Source organism: Camarhynchus parvulus, chromosome 4 (assembly GCF_901933205.1).
Source record: "Camarhynchus parvulus chromosome 4, STF_HiC, whole genome shotgun sequence".
In the NCBI taxonomy this organism is placed as follows: Eukaryota; Metazoa; Chordata; class Aves; order Passeriformes; family Thraupidae; genus Camarhynchus; species Camarhynchus parvulus.
Window position 1 is genome coordinate 70,775,453 of NC_044574.1, and position 16,528 is coordinate 70,791,980.

The following is a 16,528-nucleotide window of genomic DNA, read 5'->3' on the forward strand; positions in this document are numbered from 1 at the left end:
TTGAACTATTCCAGTAAGCATCTCTGTGACCTCCTCTGGACTCACTCCAACAGGTCCATGTCCCTCCTGTGCTGGGAGCCCAGAGCTGGATGCAGAGATGCTTGGTCACAGAAGAAGAGAAATCCAATTTTAGTGTATGAAAAAAACCAGTCTCTAACTGAAAGTAAGCTTTTTGAAAGCAATTGGTCAACTGCTTAAATATTTGGTGGGGGAAAAAAGCTCTTGTGTTGCACTAAATGTTTTATAATTATTTCCATTTTGTTTGCAGAAGTGACATTTCTTGTATTGATGATTGTTTGTCATCATCAGAATATCCCAATTCCAATTTTGGCATCTACTGTCTAACCCAGTATGACACTTCCTGTGATTCTGTTTTAAATAATAGCTATATGTATTTTCAATCTTTGGCTAATTAATCTTGAAAGCACTCCATAAAGTGTCATAAGCAAGCCAATAAATACAGATAACGACGGATCCAATGTAATAATTATAATGCAGGAAAATCATGAAAGGACATTTTGAGATTTAAAAAAATAGACAATATAATCTATTAAACATAAACCCTGCAAGACCTGTATTGTGCAAAGTGACTTTCTAAAGGGTTTATAATGTTAAAGGACCCATCTTAATTGGGTCTTGAGAGAAATAATGTGGTCCTGGGAAACCGAGGTTATCCAGGAGGAGCGAATCAGCACATGTAAAAGAGAAAGGGACATTAATCAGAAAACAAAGCAACCTAATACACGATTGTATTCTTTGATTAGAAAAGCAAGCCAGACATAGATTTGATTTAATACTGTAGTTGAACAAATAGTTATGTTGGGAGCACATTGTAGCTACTTGAAATTCAAGTACTTATGAAGTAGAAATTGCTAAGATTAGGGATGTGAGCACAATTTTAATTCAGACTTTTCAGGTCAACATATTTCAAGGCATGCCAAAAACCATTTTGCTTTTCAGTTCAGCCAGTGCAGGTGTCTTTCTTCATCTTAGAATATTGCCTGAGTTTGTGTTGAATTGTTCAGAAGGGCAGATAGCACCTGCAAATAAAATTGCTCCAAAATATGCTCATGCTTCCCCAACACATTCTCATGTTGGGCTTTCTGAGTGATACCCACTTCAACTCAACCAAACTATTTGGGAATTTAGTGGAAAAGGCTGTTAGGTGACCACTTAAATTTCTTTTGAAATTGAGAGATTGCTGTGGAAGTACGAGGAAGCCACATTAGTGTTAGACAGCAATTTTGGTTTACCAGCATACTTATTGAAAATGGATATTTAAGAAAGTTAAGACTATTTTTAAAAAAGTGTTTTGGCAAACACTTTTATCCTCAGTAATGGGAGAATTTTAGAGAATGTAAAGCATTTTATTGTAAGGAAACATACCAGGAAGATATAAGGGTTAGGAAACAAAAATCCCTGTAATTTCAGGTAAATCTAAAGCACAGATTTGGTGATATTGGGAGGAGTGGAGCTTTGAAAATTATGTGTTTGTTTCAGTTGGACCTGAAATCATCTTCAAATGATTTCTGCTACCTCCCAATTTACTTTTTTTTCGGTTTCAGTTATCAAATGGAAAAATATATTATTCATCTAGCCCTAGAAGGGGGAAAAAAGAAAATCAAGGCTAAGGCAATTAAATATTGTTCTCAAAAACTGGACACTATCCCTGCCTCTGTCACAAAGTTCCTAGGTGGGCATGTCAGACTTGAGAAGTGGCTAGTGTGTTCTTTCATGGAAGCCTGGCACTAAACACAAGTTGTTTTGCAGAATTTCTTGGTACTTATGGATGCAGTGCAGCCCAGTGGGAGCTCTGCTTCCAAAATGGAATGTTATGTTGCATTATAATGAGTGTTTTGCAGGACAAGTTCTTCCATATCTTATATTGATGCATTGTTTCTTAAATGTTTATTCTGTGACATTAGGATGGGTGAAATTATAACTCAACCAATTAAAAAAATTATTTTATCAAAATTTGTAAAGTCCTTAGAGGCTGTTAATATGCATATAGTAGACAGATTTGAGGAAATTAATAACCTTGACTTTGAGGGAAGTTTGAGCAACATGTTAAAATCCTGAATAAATACTGAAATAAAATTTGGAAACAACATATTGAATCACTGCTTTTAAATGGAGCAGCAAAGACACTGAACATTCAATGAACTGGTAAAAGCTCATACATGATATATTATTGAAGCCCATTTCACAGTTCTTCAGGTGGAGTCAGATGAAAGTTGCATCTATATTCTGGAATTTCCTAACTTTGAAGAGTTTGATCTTACAATATAAACAATAATAACAAGAACTGTTTTAATTGAGGGAATGTTATTTTTTTTTTTTAGTTCTTAAATGAAACGTAAGAAGTTACTTAAAAAGAAACTATACTTAAAGTTAGTTTTATTGTATGGATGCCATTGGTAAATGCAGATGTAGATGTTAATTCCACTGAAAGGATCTCATACCTGAAAAAATCTAGTGACTGATAGCAGCTGGGTGGTCCTTATCCAGTCATTTTCTGGCACTGGTTGGGAAGGGATACCTGCTTCACAGGTCTTCCCTGAAAAAAGGAAAAACACAATTCTGCAATGCTGCATATCTTGTGCTCCTGCTTGGGGCAGAAGTGTACTCATGAGCGCAGGCTCTTCTCCCTCCTACTCTTCTTTCACCTGTCCTCTTAATCTGCTGTCATCTTATGCTCTCCTTGTTCAGACAGTGTATTCTTGTCTCAGGTCCAGTTATCAATCCTTAAGCTTTGAACTTGGTCTCGGCTGAATTCTCAGGAATCATCATCCCACTGTTATAAATGATCGATTGAAAAGCCAAATTATCAAAAATGCGAAAAGATTTTATTTATCTTTTTCTGCAACCAAAATACGGTCCTCAAAACCACCACAGCCAAAGAGACAGCGTCGCGCCGGGGATCGGTGCTGAGTAGTGGCAGGCACTGATCTTGTCAGGGGGAGGCGATATTCAGGTGTATCTTTCTGGCTACTTCTGTTATCTCCATCGATGGTGTCAGTCCAGCGATGACTACTCTTACAATCATCGCACTGGCCCCGTCTGTCCATAGGTAAACGGAGGTATTGTTCTCCTGCTGCCTTCAGGAATTTCGACATTCTGAAGCAGACATCTGTCCCTGGGCTGCTTGTGGTCAGAGACTCATTTGGATTTTACAATCTCAAAAAATACATTCTCTCTTTAAGCATGAATTATTTCATAACATATATTACATCACCTTCTGTTCTGTTTCCAAATTACTTACAGTCTCCTTCCCTGCACTATTTTCATTTATTTTCTAAGTGATCAGTTGAGAGCCAAATTATCAAAAATGCGAAAATATTTATTTATCTTTTTGCGCAACTAAAATACGGTCCTCAAAACCACCACAGCCAAAGAGAGCGTCGAGCCTGGGATTGGCTCTGGGTGAACCTGGATCCGACCTCTATCGGATCCCGCCGCGTTCACGCAAGCTGCTTCTAGCAACGAGGTTTTATACAGTTTATTGTGCCCGAGGCGAAGGAGTCCCAGTTTCTTTTGTAACTCTTCACATGCATAGTTGGTTCTTTCAGTGTGCAGAGCTGGACAAAGGCCATCTCCTGGTGGATAGCCAGCGTTGATTGAATTCGGAGAAGCCATGTATTCACATGTATGATCCTGGTAGTCCCTGACTGTCTTGATTGATGTTATCCACAGGATGATGATCGCTCTCAGGCGGTTTTGAAGACTCAAGATACCGGTGATCAAGCGTCTATTCCTACGCTAAAGTGTCAATTGTTATCTTAGCTGTGTCCGGGAATCTCAGGATAGACATCCGAGAGACACGTTCGGATTTCACAGTCTTTATAAAATACATTCTTTGATAGCATGAATTATTTCTTACATATATTACCTTTTCTGATAGTTTGAGTTGCCTTTGCTACGCCCCTAATTGCCTGTGTTTTTCAGATGTATCATCACCAGCTCCTGATTTCAATCTGCATCATGGGATTTCCTGTCTAATCTAAAATTTTGACTCCTGTGAATTGCTTTTCTTCCTGGCTTTGCTCTTCGTCTGTATTAAATTATTATTTTAAGTTCCTAAGCTTAGGGAGCAACCTAAGCAAGCTTGGCTGGTCTGGAGCATCATTGGTGCCCTCTGGCAGAGTGGTTTATATTGGGAGGCTCAGCGCTTAGTCCTATGGCAGTTTCAACAGATAAACACTAGCAAGTCTTGTTTGGGCAATCAAAAAACAATTTAAAATATTTTCTTTATCTTTTTATGTGTTTGCTTCAAAAAAAGGCTGAACCTTGGAAAAACTTATTTAAAAATTCTATCTGAATGAGAGGAATTTTAGTTCTAATAATTAATAGTTGGCAAAATGATAGGATGCTGAAAAAGTGGCCTAGGTAAATGTTGGGCTGCCTGAGTTAGAAGACAAGGCCACCTCTCTTTCCTAGTCTACACCCTTTTATTTTACACAGATTCTGTATTAAATAGCTTCAGGTAAACTATATTTTCATACCGTCAGACTTTAGTTATATTGCTTTACACTACTATAAAACTACTAAAAATCTAATGTTTTGGAAATACGCGGCCATATTAATATTTTTTTGTTTTTCCAAGGCATCATGCCTCCTGTGAACAAATATATAGCTTTCCTTAAGATAGTTTGTGTTTCTTTATGTGACCTTTCCAGGAAGAACTCATAGCCTATTCAATATAATACTTTTCTTTGAAGAAAGTAATCTTACTTGGAAAAATGCAGCGCCATCACAGTTCTGTAACCTTGCAGTTTTAGCACAGAATAAACATAATGCACATTAAGTGCTACATTGTCTCCAGCAGACTACAGACTGATTTCAGACAGCAGGGAAAAGTATCTATCTCCTAGAATAAAAACGTTAGGCTGCTCTGTGAATTAAATGCTGGTTTGTTGCTTCCAGTATGGATACATGCTGAGACTCAGGTAGTGAACATTTCATCTTGTAATATATAATTACCCATTGAAGGTAAATTAAAGACAACTCCTCACATACAAGTATTGTCTTGCTTTAAAAGGAATACAAAAACATCTGGGTGCTTAAGACAATGATTCTTTAAACTTTTGTTTTTCAGGTTCTTCCTTTAAATCAAGCTGTAGCAAAGGAGAAAAAACACTAGAATTCATCCCAATAAATCTTCATCTGCAAAGAATGCATGTGCATAGTCCTCGATTGAAAGGTAAAGAAACTCCCCAAGTATGACAAAGTAGGCTTTGAAATACAGTTTCACTGAAATTTAGAAATCACATCCAAAGTCAAAGCTCTGCAAGGAATTTCCCTGCCTCATCTTCTGATGCCACAAGTTGTGGACATTTACTGCACATCTTGGAAAACTAAGGGCTGGTTAACTAAATTTCTTCTAAGTTCCTTTCTAAAAATAGATTCCAGGGATGTGCTCATTTTGTTCCTATGACACTTCAGGCAAATAAGTAAATGCAGAATATATGCTCACTGAAATGTATTGGTAACCTATGCATGGTTAAAAATATTCTGTTGTAGCAGTGCAGAACTGTCATGATTCAGTGCACAATGCTCAGTAAGATTCATGTCCTTCTCAGGCATCCACTTAATTTTTCATTGTGATCCATAATGCTGTAAAAGCCAGACTTAATGCTCTTGTTTTAAGGTGGTTTTATTTTTCCCCCCCAACCCCATCCCTGCCAGTTTGCCACCAGAGATAGTGATAGAGCACAATGCAGTACTTTTCCTCCCAGAGATTGCTTGGATGAGCTCACCAGCCCAAGTGATGGGAGTTAAATGGTTCCATAAAGGACAGTATTACTTCTAAACCTAATTTATCCTATTTCTTAGGAAGTTGTAATGAGCCCAGCACTGCTTGGTTCTAAATCAGCTTATGCAGTGCTGCTCTGTTATGCCCACCTACCCCACGTAGGTATTTGCTCAGTGTTGAGTGAAAATACTGCAAACTTCCAACATCTCCTGGAAAGGGGGATAACTTTCTGTAACATGATCTGTGGTTCTTTTTAACACAGAATTCTGTTGTTGCCACTTGCATATGATTTTAGCAGCTTCCTTTACAGATCAAAGATTATACTGATACATATATATGACCAAATCATGGCACAGTGAATAATTTGTTGATAAATTGAGATCTGTTAAATTTACTGTAACTACAAACACAGAAATTGCATTCTGTTAAAAGTTTTTGCCTTATTAATACACTCTGCATCTAAGATTGTAAAACAGTAAGTACAAAAGTGGAAAAATTCCTGTTTTATACTGTGTGAGGCTGATGTTCATCCACTTCTAAACTGGGATACAGGGGCTTCCAGTTGTCTGTTAGATATGGTTGGTTCAATATTTTGTTATTTCTTTTACTAAAAAACTGTGCCTCCAAATATTTCAACAAGATGGCGATTTATAATGACATAATGTGATAACACAGATTTTAATTTAATGTTTTCAAGTTAATTAATTAACTCAAAAGGATTTTTAGGTTTGTAATGATGGCCAGAAGCTTAACATTGTCTTTTCAAGAAAACCTCTTTGTGAACAGGACACTGTACGTCTATTTGCTAAATAAAAAGTGGAATGAAATCTGTGATTTACTTAAGCACTCACAACTTTTACAGTACTGGAATTTTGTTTTGCTTTTTTATGAATTTTCTCCCTTCTTCTCCAAAACCATTTTGCTTGGCGCACATGGTTAAGCGATAATCAAAAAGGGTACAGGAAGAGATAAATGTTAGAATTGTTCTAGTTGTCTTCCAAATTTGGATCTTCAAATTATAAAACTCTGCCTGTATTACTTAACTAATGTTCTTCCCTGTGTCTTGTATTAGATATATGCAGTCTAAACAGTTTCTAGCAATTGCTAATCGATCTGGAATAGGCAGCACTTCGATATTAAGTTGGTCTTTCTCAGCTCATGCTTTGCTTGGCATATATCAAAGGACACTGGAATATAACCAGGAGAATGACGCTGGAAGGGGGAGAATGAAAATTCATGAAGGTGACATTTAAACAAGCTAATGATCCATAGAGGTGTCATTAACCCTTACACTATCAGATATCTTAATTTTGGGAATGCAAGATAGGTTTTAATCCCATCTATTGTATATACACATTGGTATGTGGGGGTTTTTTTGTGTTTGACATGTATAATAATAGGTTTACTTTTCCTGAACTTTTGTTTGGGTTGTTATTGGGTACTGAAATGGAAGAGAAAATGTGCTTAAGCTTTCAGTAGGAATAGCTTTGAGGAAAAATACTGTTTTCCTATGGGTCAATGGTATCCTTATCCATTTGATAAACCCCACATTGTGCTCTGTTCATCATACTAGAGAGCTTAAATCTATATATTGACATAGCTTTGCTTTTGTTCCTGTTTACAACATGTGCTTGTTTTAAATAGATTTGGTGAACTGATTTTTGTTTTGCATCTGGCCAGTTTAAGACACTGACTGCCTCCTGTGGAGGAAGGCAGGTTGCCTCAAAATTGGGATTGAGCTGTTCTTGACAAGATGCAGCTCCTGTGGTGCTCTGCTGTGTTTTAAGCTGTCTTCACTGCAGCGGGGTGTCAGCAGTAGCCTGCTCTTGCTTGATGGCTATGAGTTACTGGAGCACTCCTGCAGCAGTGCACTGATGCTGACACTGCGTGTCCTTCACAAGGAGCTCCACTGATGTGTAAGTAGAGCACATCACAAGGCATTCCTCCCAAGCCATGCAGCACCCTGCTGCACTGTGCTCTGGAAAATGGGAGTGAGACTGCCCTGTGCCCATCACCAGGCGTGGATGTTTGCTCCTCGTCCTTTGCCATCCTTACTCTCCCATGTAGGTTGTGTGAGGCAGGTACTCAGCTGTGCTGGCTGTGTTCCTGTCTCAGACAGCTGCTCCTTGACCATGCTGAGAAGAGACCACAGGCTGAATAAAGGCTCCCTTCTGGATAAATCCCCCCGTAACTATAAACAGGGTCAGAAGCGGGTTTAGTCTTTTAAATGTTTTTTGTTGTTTCATGAGATATCTCTAAACATATTCAGAACCCTGATGAGTTCGTCTCTTATCTTGATTTCAAGCCACTGCTGTTTTAAGCAATAGAACTCCTTATTGTCAAGTATCAGTGGAGTCTTAATAGCTGAAGCATATGTATTATGGATAATCTGTATAAAGACCTAAAAGAATGGGCTGCTTAAGAATCTTGAAGCTCACCTTAGGCGAATGAAATTATGTCACTTCTCCTTTTAAGTGGATATTGAAGAGTCACCAACTCATTAGAGCTCAAATCAATTTGAGCAAATATGTTCTGAGATTCAGCTCAGGAAGTAAAGCATAGTTCATTAACTGTGAATAATTTGTACAGTGCTCATGCTTCTGGGGATATTTATCATCAGAATGCAAGTTCTATTTTAGGAGAGGTCTAGATTTTAATTTACATGGGAAACTTCTTTGAGGAATAAAACAGTTCTCAAAAAACATCCTGTAATGTTTCCTTTAGAAATACATTTTAAGGATGAGGCATTTTGAACTGCACTTTTATACCTCCAGTAAGTTCAGGTACAAAACAGGTACTTACTGTAAATGTTAGAAAAAATAGCTATTAGAAAAAATAACTATTTGGTGTGGGATGTAATTAAATCTTCATCTCTGCACTGACAATCGATCACGAGCTCTTTGAAAAATGATGTTTCACCTCCAGCTCTGTAAGAATATATCCACACAAAGAATTCATCCCCTATGTCATAAGGCATCAGGTATATACAGAAACAGACAACAGATTGCTTTCTCAGCAAGCATTTCATTAGTATGATTTATTTCCTATTCTGGTAGCTTCTCAACTGACTTTCTCTGTGTTTATAAACATATATAAAAAGTGTATGTCATAGAGCAGGGCTCACCGATTTAGCATTAAACACCATTATGTCTGAAAGTACAGTAACATTACATCTAAACAAATTAAAACTAGAAAAGGAATAGGGATTTTTACTAGTCTGACTTCTCTGGGAATGCAGCGAATTCGTTGTCACTTGAAATCTTTTAATCAAGATTAGATGCCTAAACAAAGAGATGCCTTCACTCAACCAAGAGGCAAGCTTGATGCAGAAATTATTAGCTGTAATTCTGTAGTCTCTATTATTCAGTCAGACTATTCCATCATAATGGTCTCTTTTGACTCTAAAATGCTTGAATCTGTGCATCTCAACATGACTACAAGTTAAATAATGAAAGGGGCAATAAAATGAAATATACAATGGGCCAATTTACTTGTCAGCTTTGTAAACTGCAGAGCTGGAATATTGTTCTACTCAGTGGCACATAATTTAGATATAGCCATAAATCAAATGAACTTTTTAAAGTGTGCAGGTGGCTGTATAGAAAGATTGATTAGCTCTTGGGCCTTCTTGGGACATGGATTATCAATTATTCCCTGGAAATTATATAGACTTATCCTTACCTTTTGTGGAATAGATGTCATAGTGTTTCCATGATTTAGGGATAGAAGCATTCAGATGTCTGTATTTCTCTATTCCCATTCCAGATGCTCTGTATGATGTTATCACTGTGGGAGCCCCAGCAGCACATTTCCAAGGATTTAAGAATGGAGGTCTCCGGAAACTGCTGAGTAAATTTGAGGCTGAAAGACGAAAGTAAGTATTCTTTCCAGTAGCTGGGAAAATACCATTAACGTTGCATTAAAATGCCATAAGCTCACTGAATAACAAAACAGTTTATCCTGGTGAATGAATGGAAGATTACAATCTAGTAGGATTGAACATTGCATTCATAAAATATTTCCTTTTTTTTCCCTGCTTTGATGAAAATTGAAGCACGCTCTACTTTTAGGGTTAAGACTAATTTTGAATAAACACAGGAAATTACCTTAAGCTGTGCTGGAGGATGTTCAGGTTGGGAGGATTTCTTCATGAAAAGGGTTTTTGTGCATTGGAACTTGCCAGAGAAGTGGTGGAGTCATCATCTCTGGAAGTGCTCAAGAAAAGACAGGACTTGGCTCTCAGTGCTATGGTTTAGTCGATATGGTAGTTGTTCTGTCAAAGGTTGGACACAATGATCTTGGAGGTCTTCTGCAACCTTAATGATTCAAAATTATGACTTTTTTCCTTGTATTTTAGGAAGCTGGAGGTATATCAGTACTTGAAAACCTGCTGTTCAGAATGAGGTATCTCTTTGGCAGTTCTTGTGCTAAGAGGAATGTACCTGTAGACAATTTTTAAATACAGAAACTGTAACTTAAGGTAGCAGCTTTATTTCTGACAGGCCTGGGTGTATACTAAGATAGAAGTATTTTCAGTATGCTGTGAAAAAACAAACTGCTCTTATTCTTCAGAAAGCCAAAATAAGACTAATCAAAAATAAAGGTTTCAGTTTATTGTGGAACTCAAATGCTTTGTTCACTGTTAAACGTGCACAAAAGTGTTAGTTACATCTTTTCCTAATAATTGGATGTATTTGCATTGTTGCTATGGCTGTTCAGATTTTCAAGCAGGCACAGCTGTCACTGGCAGCCCCTGTAGTTGTGACTGCTTAGTGCTTCAACTGATGGTGCTAACTGCAGTGTTACAGCATTGCAAAGAGAATGCAGGAAGGAAGTACTCTGATCTAAATTACCATGACAGTCCACAGAAAATTAATTCCATTTTAGTCAATGCTCAAAAAAGTTTCATGGATAAAATATCCTAAAGAATAAAAGGAAAATTATTCAAATCTGCTCTTGAATAGGAGTTGGCATTAATATTAACATCAAACAAAACCCAGCAGATCTGGTTGCTCTGAAAGCTGTATTATTGAGGGGGTCTTGCTTGCACTATGCAGTATAAAAACCCTGTTAAATCCTCAAAAATCTTTCATTTCCCTGACCACCTCTGATGCTGAAACCTGCCAACAAAACATGTACATCCTGTTGATCACATAAGACGCATCAATAAACTTGGTGTTAATATTCTGCTGTCAGCAAACTGATATGGGCAGCCTTAGCCCCATCATATGAAGGCCTACAAAGTACATGTTTTCTGCTGAAGAAAATGTCTGAAGACATTTCTTAAAGTATCTGCCCCTTTACTATCTGATTAATGTAGTTGCAATAGGGGTTTGTGGGTTTTTATCATAATAATTTATAACTGAAGCCGCAAGATATAAATAATATAACAGACATAATCATTTAAAGTCATATGATATAAAGTACCATTACAGTTCTCACAGTGCTCAGCTTTCAGAAAATGAACCATTTCTTACTAGCTCAGTCCTGCAGCATATCCATGCTGGCAGAGTGGGACTTCCCAAAATGGAGGATAGCTGTGAGACAAAAAATTCTCTGTGATTTCTCTTCATTGGAGAAAAGAGAAAATGCTTTATAGGGAAGAGAATGTCTTCCTGGAAGAACACACATTGCAATATCTCATAGGCATCACTAGACATTGCCCATGTTTCTTACTTGCTGGTAATAGTGGGGAGGAGATGATGGGTGATACCTTTGTGCAGGTTCTATCAAGGCATTTCAGGCCTATGTCAAGAGCCTGCGCATCTCTTTACATTTGCTCTGCTGCTTAGATTTTCCTGCATCCCTCAGAAACACCTGTCTTTTGGCAATTTTTAAGGACGGGGTACAAGAAGTTTACACTGACAGTTTCCTTTATGTTCCTGGGTTCTCATGGAAAAGCAAAAGTCTGTCTTCAGGATGATATAACTAGGGTAGCTATGCTACTGTCCTGTCAGGCTCTTCCTAAAAAATGAGCCTGAGTCAGTCTAGGAAATTGAAGTTTGAGCCCTGAAAACAGTGCAGTGCAGTTTTCAGCTAATCAGTTGCCAGAGCTGGGGAAATGGTCAGTTGAGTATGAACTTCCACAAAGCAGAAAGGAGGAAGCCTCCAAAATTCATCTTTCCTGCTGTCTTTGAGAGCAGCTCAGAGAAAACTCCATGTTTTGGTTTTTCAACTTCAAGAACTTGTGTGAGTTGAAAGACAGGAGTAAGCAAGCTCTCAATACAATCTCACTTAATGAATATTCAGGAGGGGGTCTGCTTTAAATAAATACATGAAAGGAGCATTCTCAATCTTATAGTGGACAAATTTATTTCACTGTGGCGACAACAGTGTTACTTTGCATGCACCTGTTTATTTTGCTGCATAAAGATGTTTTGAGGACACATTGTGTCCCCTAAGGGCACCTTTTGCAATTTAAATTTCCTGTTTTACGATGGGGCTAGATTTTCTGGAGATTTTGTTGAAGGAAGAAGTGACACCTTGTGATATCAGTCAGAATATAGAACGAACAGGAAAAATGCGGATTCAGCAGCCATTTACTCTAGGCTAACTGAGCTGAAGACCTAGCGCAAGGTGTGGGAAGAGATTAGTTCTCAGCCAATCCTAGTAGCTGTCAAGATGTGACAGAATTGTTTTTGACATTCAGTGTGATTATTAGAGCAGTTTATCAAAATATTCAACAGTGTCAGCATATCGCAATATATTTCTTGCTCAATCTTAGACTTGTGGAATTAACAGACAAAGAGAAACAGTTATCTGGTAGCATTTGCAGTTGCAAAACAAAAACAAGACTGAGACATATGTTTTGTGAAAGTCTATCAAACAGAAGAATGTGGAAAATGTGGATGTGAAGATAGTTCTGGCATGTTTTCTGTTACGCAGAATATGAATCTTTGTGCAGACACAAAGGGAAAGTCCTGTATAATAATATTTACAAAAATGCGGTGTTTTTGCAATTCTTCTCTCATTTATTACCATCAGGAATGTCATATCCAATTTTTTTAGAAGGCACATTAAAAAAAAAGAGGGTCTGAAATAAGAGCAAGAAAGGGTTTTCTTTTAGGTGAAAAATATAGTATTTTCTGGTATGTGATCTGAAGCCCATTCTGTTGCATACTGTTCTTCATCTGTACCAAAGAGACAAATCAAAGGCCCTTCCACTACAAACATCAGTCAAGTATATGAGGCATGGCTCTAGTATGTCCATCCCTTTAGTAACAAGTAGTGAATTTCATAACACGAGTAAAAACAATTGATACTTTTTAAAATTTTTGTTTAGGCATGATAGCATTTGCATTAAAATAAGTAGGATGATTAAAGTATGGTAATTAATTGCAGAATATTAATTATTTGTGTATGATATACATTTATTTTAGAATATATTTCATTATTCAGTATTGGTATGTTATTTTAATTCTTTCTTTTCCTATATCTGTATGAAAGAAAAAGTCAGGCAGTTGTTCCGATACAGTCTCTTTGGCTTGATAGTATAGATTATTTCTTCTTCCGGCAAATGGAAGGGCTTGTCTTCTCATCAGTCTAGATGGCACAACAAATTATTGTTTTTAGAGCTCAGCTGTGCAGAAACATTTAAATCAGGCATTCTCTAAGTTATACCCATATAGTGCCTCACTGCTTGGAGTGTTCATAAATCACTTTCAAGATACACAAAGGACTTTTTTTCTGATTTAAAATCTAATTCAATCATCTCTGTTTTAACCAAAGCACATAGACCTATCATTGCAAATTTTTACTGCCCCTACTCTAACCATCAAGAAAAAGAGGTGCATACAAGCTGCATTAGGTGCTGTGATTCTCTGTGGATTTGTACATAATTTCTAGCAAGCTGTTTGGAAATGATCCTGCTTTAACTTTGCAAAATGTTTAAACTGGAACATTACTGAAAAACATTTTCTGTTAGGTTTTTTTCCCCCCAAAGCTATACTAATTTAATTAATTTAATTTGGGTTTGAACAGTCTAAAAGGACTATTTCTGTTTGAGGCCTAGATTTTTAGTAAAGGTATGAGGTGTGCTCCTTCAGTAAGGTAGCTGTTTGGTGACCAGAGATTTTATTAATGTTGCAGTATTCTGTGTTCCTATTGCCTGAATTTTGTAGCCTTCAACCCATTTCCATTCTCTGAGGAATCAGAAATGGTACCATTTCACAGAAAGTCCCAGAGATATTGAAATAATAAAGATCTATGTTTGACCTAATTGTAGTCTTTCTTCTCAAAGGAAATGCCTGCCACGCCTAAGAATTTTCATGTTATTCTTTGCTCATTTTACCCTATTTTTTGAATGTATACATGTGTGTGAGGAAGAGACATTGGACTTCATTGAGGTAGGAATGAAGAAAAATAGAGAAGCAGCAGGAAGTGTGCATACAGCCTTAGCTATTTGCCTCACGATAAGGATTTGTGGACATTCGGTCATCATAGACAGAACTAACAGCATCATTCTATTTTCCTCATATTCCACATTAGAATTTCCAAGGTGGCAAGGGAATCTTAAGGAAAAAAAAAAAAACAAAAGCAATTCAAACTTCTAGTTTCTTTTAAGCCTGTTTGCATAACCTCAGCTCTGATCATCTGGTTTAGTTTTATTTCCTGAGATCATGAATTATCCCGAGTTTTCTATGCAGCAATTTATTTTTGATCATAAGTTCCCTCTTTAGACAGAATATATATGATCCATAAGTAAGCCACTGAATTGGTATCTTCAATAAGGTACATAAAATCCAAGTTATCTAGGGGTAGATGTAGTTGCTGTCTATGCTTTAACTATATTCTTGATGCTAACGTCTGTGGGTTTCGCTGTGAAAAATGGGAGGTCAGTTGTTGGAAAAACTAAGCCAGTCCCAGGTGGTGACAATGTAACTCAGTGACAGTTAACAGCGAGAGTGGAATAACTCAGAGGTTCGTTATAAATCAGACATTTACCATATTGCAGTATTTATTCTCAGGCAAAAGCTGTTACTCTAGAATTAAAATGTAGCCAATTTAATGTTAATTTAAATGTCTTAGTTTGAAAGACAGGTGCCTGCCAAGGAAGGCAGGAACCTCCCTTGGAATGGAAAATATAACCCCCTACCCTCCAAATTATTATAACTTTGAAATTACGGGGCTTTTAGGCAAAGACATGGAAAAAGGAATAACACTTCTTTACTAGAATGCAGTGCCTCTCGATCTTGGATAGCTGACCAGCAATGGCTGGTCCCAGGGTTGGGTGACTGCCCAGAGGGAACAGCCCAGTGGGGAGGGCTCCCAGCTCCTGGTGCAGCACGCCGCGGCTCTGGGTTCCCAAGCAAGCAAAGGAGCATTGAAGCAATCTGGCAAGCCTCAATCACAGTGCCAAAGGAGAAGGAAAAGAAACAGTCAAAAACCAGAGGGCAACAAGATATCCAGTCAGAGGCATGATGCAGCCTGGCAGCTGTGTCAATCGCACCACCAGAAGGAAGACCAGCCCCGGGCCCTCAAGCCCCGCAGGATCCCAGGCTGTCACTCACCCAGCACAATACTCCCAGAGCCAGTGGAAGCAGTGACTGTTCCAGACACAAAACAAAAGAAAAATCAAAAATGGATATGGGATATAAACCATCCCCAAGACATAAAATTACACAAGAATGTCCTTAAAGCAAGTTTAGAACTGAAATGACCAGTGACAGTCATGTGTTCATGGTTAATGATGGTGCCAATAAATGGAAATGATCAAGTGTGGTTTTATATGCTGAGTGAAAGCTTTGAAACTTTATCCAGAAGGCATTATTATACAGTTTTCAAAAGGTACATGAGTCATAATTTACATATCAGAGGTATGTTTTCATTATGCTGCTGATATTCTGTGCTGGACCTACCCATGTGGCCTTTACCCTAATGCGAAAGTTTCATCTAGTTTGTGCCTTAGGACACCTGTGAAAAGTTTCTCTGTGAGAGGCAACTGCCTCTTCTACCTAGCAGTACTTACATACCAGAGCTGTACATAGCAGTAAGCTTTAAAAGTAGTTGCAGAGGAGGGAATGTCACTTACTTGTGAGTAGTAATATCTTTTCATGAAGGGTAAGGCCACAGAAAACCTCAACGAGTCATAGATGCAACAGTGTGAAGACAACAGTTAGAAACTTCAAATACTCCCAAACGTGTTGTTTCTGAAAAATAATTACAGATTCTTCTAGGGGTATGGAGGAAGTTGCCCTCAAATTATGAGAGAAACTAAATATTTGAAGTTGTGTCATGCTTTCTAGGATTCTGGAAATGTTTAAATTATCCAAATAATTACTGGTCTGGTAGTACACTTCATTCTGAAGAGTCGTTCTCTCTTCACCAATTCCTTTACTTAAAAGCTATGATTTACTTGATTGCAATGAGAACTGCCCACACCTTTGGTGTCACTGCCCTCTTTCTTACAGTGATGTCTGTAGCTTTTCTGCTGCAATATTCAGTGAAGCTTAGAGCTGTGGGAGATCAGTGAAAACTATCTAGGATTTAAAGACTGAGGGAAATCCCAGAAAGGAGTATGTGCACGGTGAGCTTGATAAGAGCATTAGCCAGATTCAGCCTGCAAAAAAGACTGTTTGATAAAGGGAGGGAAAAGCCTGATACGGAATTAGAGAAGTATCAAGACTTTTAAGACTATGTCTTCACTGCAGTTAACATAGACTATTACTCATTGTCCCTGCCCTATCTACTGAGCCTGCTGCTTGAGTGTTCCAGTGAATGTAGTGCTCGGTCTGACTCTGGAAGTCCATCTGACTAACAGTGTATCCACCTCGAAGG

At 37.8% G+C, this 16,528-nt stretch overlaps 1 protein-coding gene across 7 annotated transcripts in view; it reads left to right on the plus strand.

Moving 5' to 3' along the window:
- Nucleotides 1-16,528, plus strand: part of INPP4B (inositol polyphosphate-4-phosphatase type II B) — a 309,017-nt gene that overhangs the window by 217,064 nt on the left and 75,425 nt on the right. For all 7 annotated transcript variants that reach the window (XM_030947361.1, XM_030947363.1, XM_030947360.1 and 4 more), the window contains 2 exons: nucleotides 5,096-5,200; nucleotides 9,518-9,626. In XM_030947361.1, the coding sequence (XP_030803221.1) occupies nucleotides 5,096-5,200; nucleotides 9,518-9,626 (214 nt within the window). The remainder of the gene's footprint in view (nucleotides 1-5,095; nucleotides 5,201-9,517; nucleotides 9,627-16,528) is intronic.